Source organism: Tupaia chinensis, unplaced genomic scaffold (genome assembly GCF_000334495.1).
Source record: "Tupaia chinensis unplaced genomic scaffold, TupChi_1.0 Scaffold000407_4, whole genome shotgun sequence".
NCBI classification, from domain to species: Eukaryota; Metazoa; Chordata; class Mammalia; order Scandentia; family Tupaiidae; genus Tupaia; species Tupaia belangeri.
The window spans coordinates 1914042-1924719 of NW_006159912.1; the positions used below are offsets into that span (position 1 = coordinate 1914042).

The 10678-nt window shown below is 41.9% G+C and overlaps 1 protein-coding gene across 3 annotated transcripts in view; it reads right to left on the bottom strand.

Annotated features, from left to right (window-relative positions):
• RFFL (ring finger and FYVE like domain containing E3 ubiquitin protein ligase) overlaps window positions 1-10383 on the bottom strand; it is an 84676-nt gene extending 74293 nt beyond the window's left edge. Inside the window, exon 1 of one of the 3 annotated variants that reach the window (XM_006154395.3) lies at window positions 10127-10383. In XM_006154395.3, the coding sequence (XP_006154457.1) occupies window positions 10127-10283 (157 nt within the window). In that variant the 5' untranslated portion in view covers window positions 10284-10383. The remainder of the gene's footprint in view (window positions 1-10126) is intronic. The other 2 variants (XM_006154396.3, XM_027774155.1) reach the window with 2 other exon arrangements.
• Between the last annotated feature and the right edge of the window lie 295 nt (window positions 10384-10678).

The window sequence follows — 10678 nt, forward strand, 5'->3', positions numbered from 1 at the left end:
GAACTCTTGAACTTTGTACCCATCTCTTTCAAATAAAATGAGAGGCTGGGGCTAGTGGATGGTGTAATGGTTATGTCACTTAACTCCACGTAATTGACCACGGTTTGAGTCCTGGACCCAGCAGCTTAAAATTCATGCTGGGTATGTGTGCATATATGCCCAAAATCCCAAGAGGAGAATGAAAGGGAAGGAACTGCAGAACTGCAGCACTGGGGCGGGGGAGTGAGATGATTTCTGGCTTTCTGTCTCTGTCTCTCTGGAAAGTGCACATGTGCTATAGAAAAGAGAAAAGAAAAAAGAAAAAAAAAACTCTCTTTAAAAAAAGACAAAAAACAAAAAACTATGAGACCAGCAGATGGCATGATGATGGTGACATCGCTGGACTTGCACATAGTTAACCACAGTTCCAATCCTGGACCCAGTGGCTAAACTCATGCAAGGCACATGTGTGTACGTGGCCAAAATCCCAAGAGGAAAAAGGAGAAGGGAGACTGTGGTGGCCATCCCCTGGGAGGGGGAGGTGATTTCACGTTTTCTGTTTCTCTGCCTCTCTCTGTCTTTCCCACAATTGCTCACACCCTATAGGAAAAACCTCTCAACAGCCCCTCCCCCCCAAAAAAACCCCTAGAGGCTTATTTTACTTTATTTTTGAGAGAGATTTTTGCTATAGGGTGTGTGCGCTCCCCAGAGAGACAAGAAGAAATAAATCACCCCTACTCCCAGGGTGATGGCCATGCCTCAATTCCTTCTCCTCCATTCTCCTCTCAGGGTTTTGGGCACACACACACACCCGGCTTGAGTTTCAAGCCCCTGGGTCTGGAACTGGAACCACAGTCTACCATGTGGGAATCCAGCACCTTAACCATTATACCGCCTGCTGGCCCCAGAGGCTTAGTTTTATAACATCTGTGTTGTTTCTAAAAAGATGACACAAAGAGAAAGAGTTCCAAGCTACTATTTGCAAGCATTTCCACAAATATCAGTGCAGGTGTGGAGAGCTTGAATTTCAAATAAAACTAAATTAGATATAACTGTCAACATATTTTCTTTTTTTTTAGAGAGGAAGATTTTTGCTATAGGGCATGTGCGCTCACCAAAGAGACAGAAAGTAAGAAATCAGCCCCCAGGAGGATGGCCACGCTGCAATCCTTTCTCCATTCTCTTCTCGGAATTTTGGGTACAAGCACCCAGCCTGAGTTCTAAGCTGCGGGTCCAGGACTTGAACCATGGTTGACTACGTGGGAGTCCAGCCATGTAACCATTACACCATCTGCTAGTCCCATAGTAGTACAAGAGACATATTGATGTGCTGCATAAAAGATTTTACCAAGTAGATTCAAGTGAGGAATGTGATGAGGATAACCTAGGGGTGAAGCTAGAGAACTACTGTCATTTTTATGTCCTTATTAAATGGCAGGCTCAGAGTCATGATCCCTTAAGCTGAAGGTCTACAACGTGCCAACAGTCCAAACTTAGGGAAAACCAAACTAGATCAACGGGAATGAGAGTAATGGCTCAATGTCATTTGAAGTGCTCCATCCAACAACACGGCCATCTGCAGACCAGGTAAGGTACAGTGAGTGCCCTTCGTTAAGCACCCCAGAAATACTGACACCCCTCTAACCACCTGCTCAGACAACACCGGCTAAGGCACACTTCAGCTCTGATATAGGCCTCAATTAGTATATAATAAAATGACCAAGAATGGTACCTGAATCTAGTCAGGCCCGAAAGGTAGAAATACAGGTAAAAACCATAACAGAACCTGAAGGATAAAGCATTTTTCACCATGGACTGGACAAGTCCTTGTCCCCAAAATGATTCCTTCTCATTCCCCCTGCACAATTTTAGCCCATGTTCCTCTCCACCCCTCCATGAAGACCCAAACTGCCCAGTGACTGCCGATGTGCAAAAATGATTCCTCCCTTTTCTGAGAACCATCTTTGACTGTGTGTTTACCCCAAACTAGGTGAAGGATCTTTAATTGACCTACTCCTGCTAAAATCCTAGAAAACACTCTGCCCTCTTTCCCCAAAATCAGAACATTCTTTCACCAACATCTTCGAATAAAGCTTATGCTGTGGTTAATCTTGTTGCATACTGTGTAAAATAATCATTTAATACAGTTAAAACAGTATATAATCCAAACTAACTGCAATTGGCTACATACCCACTGACTCAAGACCTAGAAGGTTGGAAGTCGACAGAGGCTGAAGTTTGATTATTTCTCAAGCAGGTATCTTTTTTTTTTTTTTTTTTTTTTGTGAGTTAATTTGTTTTGTTTTGGATTTTTCTTTGAGAGAGAGATTTTTGCTATAGACTGTGTGTGCTCACCAGAGAGACAGAAAGAGAGAAATCACCTGGCAGGGAAGGTGGCCATGCCACAATCCCTTCTCCATTCTCCTCTCCGGATCTTGGGCACATGCACATATACATGCCCTGCATGAGTTTTAAGCTGCCAGATCCAGGACTTAAACCATAGTCAACTGCATCCAGCAATGTAACCATTATGCCATCTGCTGGTCCAAGGTATCTTTTTTTAAAGAAAATTATATAATTTTATTTATTATTCTTATTATTTTTTAAAAAATTTCCTGTAGGGCACATGCATTCACTAGAGAGAGGTATGGTGAGGGTGGGAGGGAGCAGGAAGTGAGAAAGCAAGTCACCAGGCACAAGACCTCAAACACCACAGCCCATGTGGGAGTCCAGTGCCATAACTATCATGCTACCTGCTGGTCCTCAAGCAGATACTTAAAAAAAAAAAAAAAAAGAAAGAAAGAAAGAATTATTTATTTATTTAATTCTATTTATTTTGTTAAAGAATTATTTTATTTAACTTTATTTTTATTTATTTATTTTAATTTGACCAGAGTGAGTTAGAGAGAGAGAAGGAAAGTGAGAAAACAAGCCAGAGGTCCAGGACTCAAACTGCAGTTGGCCATGTGGGAATCCAGCATCTTTAACCACCATGCTCCCTGCCAGAACCCCTCAGGCAGTTATTTTAACCATTATGAAAGTGTAATTTCATAGGCAAATTAGTAGAAAACATAGGTGGGGGTGGGAATACATTTTCCTATACATTTTAGGATTAAGTACATTGATTCATGTGCCAGTAAATATGTACACACATGATCAGTATCAAGGCTGGAAAGATTTTCCAAAGCAAATGAAGAGTAAAACAAGGGCCAGCATGTGGCGTGGTGGTTAAGGCACTGGACTCCTACATGGCCGACAATGGTTCAAGTCTCAGACCCAGCAGCTTGAAACATGCTGGGCACATATGTGTGCATGAACAAAATCCCAAGAAGAAAATAGAAGAGAAGGGATTATAGCATGGCTCTCCCTCATAAAGGGGGATTGCTCACTTTCTCTCTGTCTCTAACAAGCATACACGCCCTCTAGCAAACAATCTCTCTAAAATTAAAGTGTAAAACAAGAGGGTTGAGTAGAAGAGAACATGCTACTTAAGAAAAACATCTTTCCTTTCAAATCTTTCAACATAACCTAATGGTTGCAAATAAACAATGGTACTTGATTAAAAATGAATTACATTTGACCACTCAGAAGCTCTAGCTAGCCTAACTTCCTGTAAATTTCAGGATGACCAGGCAACATTCTTTAAAAAGGATCAAAACGATTAAAAATGTTTCAGCAAGTCATACTGGTCCAAGTAGTTCAAATCCTGGAGGCCTTTACCTACTCTTGGAACTAGCCTGGGGACCAACAGATGATGTAACGGTTACATCGCTGAACTCCCACATGGCCAACTATGGTTCAAGTCCCAGATCCAGGGGCTTGAAACACACCAGGCATGTATACTTGTGTGCCCAAAGTCCTGAGAGGAGAAAGGAGAAAAGACTGTGGCATGCCCCACCCCCAGGTTGACTTCTCACTTTCTCTCTCTGTTGAGCGCATGTGACCTCTAACAAAAACAAACAAACAAAAAAGAATAAAATAAAAAAGAATTAGCCTGGGTGGGCAAGCCAGTGGTGATGTGGTTAAAGTGGCTGGATTACACATGCGGACTGAGCAGTTCAAGTCCCAGACCCAGCAGCTTGAAAAACACACCGGATACATGTGCCTACGTGTCTGAAATCCTCAACAGAAGACAAAATGGAGGAGAACAGAGGGAGAAAGGGAGAAGGGATTGTGGTGTGACCATCCCCTATGAGGGGAAGCTTTCTTGCTTTCCTGCTCTCTCTAGAGAGCAAGTGTGCTCTCTGGAAAATTAAAAGAAAAAAAAAAAAAGAACTAGCCTGGGTGGAAACAAACTGCTATCCCAGGCAACCCAGTCATTCAACAACCTAGAGATAATGAAACCACATCTTTATGTGCAATTCTAGAAAAGGCATGTGGCTGTTACTCAGAGATGTAGGCATAATCTGTAGCATTTGTGAGGGGCAGCTTTTTAAAAAGCAATATTAGCACCAAAAAAAAAAAAAAAAAAAAATTCCACTGTGCTGCAATTCAGCACATGGGGTTAGCAGCTGAAAAGGTCTGCTGAGAGAGTAAGGTTCGGCTGTATCCTTTCATAGGTGAGAACAAAGGAGAAATTACCAGACCAAGGTCACTTTCCATTGAAAAAAAGGTTAGCAGCCTAAACAAAGATTAAAAACCTGGATAGGTCATAGCTCCATGTAATCAGGAGCCTGGTGAGAATTGCTCCAAGAATCCTATAGGAAATTAAGTGTGGATTAGAGTAATTAAATGTAAAGTCTCCTTGCGAGCAACTTCAGTTCCTAAAGACTTAAGGCCATTTCTGTGAAACATATCATAGGAAAACTGTGAAGAGGATTTACCAGGCACCACAGCCTAACTACTTTCACATCAAGTCTGCAAGCACTATGATCTAAAAAGAACAGAACAATGCGGGGAGGGAATTAAATAAGGCAGCTTATCAGAGAAAAACCATTCCATTCTCTAGCCTTTGCAAAAGTTCACGTGCTTATAGAACTGCAAAATACTTAGGAGGTTCCAAAAATTACACATTTCCTCAAAAGTAATGTAGGAAAAAATATAATCATGGGGTAAAAGGCCAAACATTGTCCCTGCTGCATGCTTAAATAGACAATTATGTCTCTTAATACATTAATTCTATAGAAAGAAAAAGACTATTACAGGAAAGTTGAATAAGACATCTTAAAAACCGTACCCTGGGGCATAAGTCCATTCACTGACAGTAAAATCACCCCTCAAAAAAGCAGTTTTATGCAACATCTAGTAGTTTAATTTTCCAGCTGCCCACAGAAATATATAAGGAACAGAAATTAAACTAATTATGTCAGCAGCACAGTGAACAAAACTTTAATTGTATTACACACTAGTGAGACATTTGCCAAACAATACAAAGGCCCTTAAGGGTCGAAAACTTCTTCGGAATATAAATGATTCCCAATCAATATGACAGAAATTGGTTTGTTTAGACAATAAATAGATTCATGGCTGAGACAAAAAAATTCAACTGACTCATAATTCCATGTTAAAAATAATGATATGAAACTAATCTCTAAAATGGCTTTAAGTCACTCCATGATTTACATATATGCTGTATCATTAATAGTCCCTTTAAACCAGTATTGTACTAATCAGCTTTTTTTAAACACCTTGCCCACAAAAGAGCTTACTCATTTAACTGGGAGACAGGTGTTAGCAACTAGCAACCTCTTTTAGCCTCAAGTTCCAGGGGCCTGACCTGTAATTATTACAGCGTGATTGGCAAATCAAAAGGAATGACACCAAGGGGAAAAGGAGATTGGAAAGAAAAACGAAAGACCAGAAAAAAGAAAGGTAAGGCAAGAAAAGGGTGTCCTCAGGTGCTACTTAAAGGGGGCTGCCTTCAAAGCCTTCTCTCCTAACCTAGCAGCCAGGCTACGGTCCAAATACAGACGGCGTAATTTGGATAATTTTATTCATTTTCCGGCAGACAGTAACTCTGGGCACATGCCAATGCTCCGCTCATTCTAAGAAAAAAAAATTTTAAGTGTTGTTAATTGTCCTATGACTCATTCTTCTCACCCATATTCCCTGATTCTTAACTTTAGTCCTCTCACTCTTGCATACATTTTCTAAAAGCTGACTGAGTAGCTGTTCCTGGAAAGAGACAGAGAAGGCTGGATTTAAAGAGACATTTTAAATCTGTGGAATAAAAACCCACGACATAGTGAGAGAAGGGCCTTTACTGAACCGCCTCCAATGTACAGTGAACACAGTTTCTCGCGTTTACTCCACATAACAATCATACCAGATACTATTTTCCACCTTGCAGATAAAAAAAAGTGAAGCTGGCAGAGGTTAAGTAACCTGCCTAACAGCACAGCAAGGAGGCCAGGGAGCCGGGACTGGAAATGAAATTGTGAGGCTTTTCCAAGTGTAATTCCCGGCAATACCCATTGCCTGACCCTTGTTTTCACTCAGATGGTTCAGTATTTTAGCAATTTTTCTTTCTTTCATGAACTCAACAAAAGACCAATGACTATATTTTACTATTTATGAAGCACCTATTATTTTCAATAAAGCTTCAGCTATGTAGAAATAAAACCACTGACAAGATGGCTGTATTTTTAAATCCTACATCAGAAAATTCCTAGGCGTCTCTCCCATCCAACACAGATCATAACTAGATTCAACTCTCTATTCAAACCTCCAGTTGTTTCCACATTATCATTCATTTGTCCACTCAGGAGATAAAGGAAGCTACTTTCACCAAAAACCCTCCCTCATGACTCCTGACAGATAATGGGGGGTGGGGGTGGGGAGGTGGGGAGGGCTTGCAGTGAAGCAATTTGCATAGAAGTTATAAAAGCTCTTTGTTATCTGTCATGACTAGGAAATAGGCTATTCTAGCAAATCAAAACATCCTGGATAGCATAATGATGCTATTAGAGGGGACTACCAATTTATAAAGAATTTCAATACGTACAATTTCAATGTTAAAGTTCTAAGAAGAAAAAGAGAAGGGAATCCAGTTTTCAAAGTTCCATAATATCTGATGTTCAGGAGACGAAGTTAAAAAATATGTTTAAGTATTAATGAAATAAAACAGTGGTTACCAGACAAGGCTGCATGTCAGAAGAACCTGGGAGTTTAGACAAAGGTTTTTAAAATGTAGGGGCCTGCTCATTACTTACCCACTCAACCAAAATCTCCAGGAGGTAGGGCTAGAAAATCTGCATTTTTAAAGAATCCCTCAGTTGCAAACTGCCAGGCATCCCATCTTCCAGAGTGGCTGGTTATTGCAAACTCCTTGCCATAAAACTTGCTAAAAAGGCTGCACTGACTATCAGGTGACCTTCCTTTAATGATGCAGAAGATTTAAGGATTTCTCAATGCCACCAGGTCCTCAACCACTAGTAGTCACTAGTCACACTACTGGCAAAACCAGAAAGGAATGGTTCACGATTTCCTATTGGTAGAAAGCTGGAAAAACCAGCTTTGTTTTACTATCAAAGAGCTGGTTTTCCCTGAAACGTAATGCAGATTTTATGATTGCTTTGAAAAAGGAAAATGTGGGGCCATCAGGTGGTGTGGTGGTGAAGGCTTATTCCCACATGGTTGACAGCCAGTCCCAGACCTGGTGGCTTGAAATTCATGCCAGGCATGTGTGTGTGTGTGCCTAAAATCCCAGGAAGAGAACGAAGAGAAGAAATTGTGGTGTGGCCATCCCCGGGGCAGGGGAGAGGGGATGATTTCTCACTTCCTCTGTCTCTCTTCAGTGAGTGAGTGGATGCACCTTATGGCAAAAATCTAAAAAAAAAAAAAAAAAGGGAAAATATTTTCAAACATGCAAAACCCTTAACCCATTGCTTAGCTCCACCTTAGAATAGCAAGAGGCCAGAATGAATCAAACATGTGGAATCTTCAATGTGAGTAAGAAAACAGAGGAATTTCATGGCAGGCCAAATGAGAAAGGATACCGGGTTTATACTAAGCCTAGCATAACAACTAGGTAAAAGCACTGTCCTTGACCAGAGCAACTGTTAAATCCTGGAAACCAGCAAGTTGAGGTCTTTGAACATGAAAGGCCAATTCCTATCTATGTAAGATGGTTTATATGTGAAATAGAATAAGATATCCTACTAGGAGTCAAGATATTGGGGGGACTTTAAAACTCTATGACCAGGGCCAGCCAGTGGACTGGCGGTTAAGGTGACTGGATCTCACATGGAGGTTGGAATGAGGTTGGAGTCCCAAATTTGGGGGATGGGAGTGCAAGCATGGCCACAATTCTGAAAGAAGAAATGGAGGAGAAGGGATTCCAGTATCTGTGGCCATCCACCATGGGGTAAGCCGTCTCTCTCTCAGGTGAGTGGGCCTGCCCTCTAGCAAATGTTTTAAAAAACTCCATGACCAATACGAGGTCACAAAACAAGAAAAGTGATCAGGTTGTCTCCCTATTAATTAATGGGAGTCTGTGTATATGAAGACTGTCCTTCCAACTGCCAAAACCGTTCTTAAATAAACACCAAGTAACTATTACCAATAATCCATAGCCTAACAAAAATTACTAGTAAACTTCACCAAACCAGTAACCATTACCAAACAATAATAATGAAGCCTCCCTCCCCAGAGATGTCACCAGTAACAATTTAAACTATGTATCTCATTAAACTCTAAATTGTATCTTAACTCTGTATTTCAGAAGTTATGGGATTCCAAGGTGCAGTGGCTAAATCTTTCCTCCTAAAATAGAAAATTATGGCTAGCACAGGTTTGGTATAAAAATCTAACCTAGCATTAAAAATAGCAGTATTAAAGGTTCTATTACAAGCATAAAATCAGGATAGAATGATTAGGTTTACATTAGTGTTTTCAGAAACTCCTAGGCCAGACACTCATACAGATAGATGGGTGTGGCTGTGTTAAACATCATAATGCACATGTAAATAGAAGAAAAACTGTGCCCTTTTTTGTTATTGTTGCTGTTTGTTTTGTCTTCTTAAATGCTGGTCATTGAAAATGCATTTCCACTGCCAACTTAAAAGACCTTAAAGAGGTGGTTCTATTACATGGTACTAAGCAGAATCAACTAAGCTTTCTGAGAAAAGCTTTCTTTTGATTGTTTTTGCAGTTGGATAACTGGTCAATTTAGAGTATTTACCATCCTTTTATTCCAATGTAAACAGGCAGGATAGCAGCTGTCCACCAAATCGATACTGAACATTTTCAGTGGGCTGGTCTTTGTAAGTAGACATTAAAGTGTATGTGTGTGTGTTTATCCTAATTACATGGACATTTTCTTCAATTACAATTATTAGTTAGCCCTGACACATCGATCTGCAATTGTTATGTATAATATCCATTTTCACACTTAAGAAGTGAACACTTCTAGGGGGCTGGCACGAGGCTTGGTGGTTAAGGCACTGGACCCCCACATGGCTGAACATGGTTCAAGTCCTGGACCTGGTGGCTTGCTTTCTCACTTTCCCTGTCTCGCTGTCTGTATCTGTCTCTTTCTGGTCAAATCCAATCATAATAATAAAATAATTATTTTTTAAGAAGAAATGAACACTTCTAAAATAATCTAATATATGAATTGTACTCTGAAGCCCAGAGTTAGGAAATATGCAACAAAGTTTCAGAAATCCTTGGCATCATCTATTTCCTTGAATGTGAAAGAGAATGCAAGCAGGGAAAAGGATAAAGAAGTTGTCAAACCTGAAATCCTCTGAAATACAAGGAGGTGTTATGGCCGGTTTCCAGCCCTAGAACTCCGTGTGTGTACACACTGGACCAACAAGTCCCCTGCCTACTCCCTGTTCCTAGAAAATGGTACAGCACATGGGCAGCCTTGCCCACATCTCAGTAAACTGAACTGTGACTCAGAGAACCACAAGGCTCCCCCAGTCGCCGGAGTTTCTGCAGTGACAGGAAGTGTCTGTCCTCCAAACCAATCACAGGGATGCATAATGAACTAATTGCTTTCTTAGAAGGCCACATGCACCCAGGATGTTTGCTCATGTCGTCACTCAGGCCTTTAACCAGAGTGCAAAGTGACAGTCGTGGGTGAAGCCCTATTTCCAGGCAAAAGACCATTCTTCCTTGTGGGTGACTGGGAGGAGCATGGTATACTCTTCCTTGATTTTACAATACAAGCACTTTCCCCCCCTTAGAATAAATGACAGACCAATACAAAGGAGAAAATACACTGTTGTCTCTTCTGCCAGCCTGAAATGCAGCTCTGGGCAGACGGATGCCAGCGGACGCTCTGGGCTCCTCTGGTCTGGGTCAAATGTCTCCTGGGCAGCCGGCTGGAGAGGCCCCACTTCCCTCTTGGTCTTCATCGCCACACAGGGGCGACCTCACACACACGTCGTGAACAGAGGGCAGCTCCCCGGAGAGAATGGCAATTTCAAACTTCTGCATCAGACCTCCAAACTCCAAACCCCCGTCCTCCAGCGCCTCTCTCCTCCAGGAAGCCCGTGGGGCTCCTCCACTGGGGCAGGCTGGCTCCTTGAAAAGGGCCGCAGACCTGCCTCAGTTTCCCCAAGTCGCCGGGACCTGCCGGTCTGCACGGCGCTTGGGGACAGTCGAGGACAACCGTCTCCGGGACCGTCCCCACGGGGGAAACGCTTTCTTTGAGCGGACTTTTAATGGGACAGGTGTGGGCTGCCCCGAATGCGACCTCCAGCGAGGAAGGGGTTTCCCCAACCCGAAGGGCAGGGGGCAGCCCAAAGCC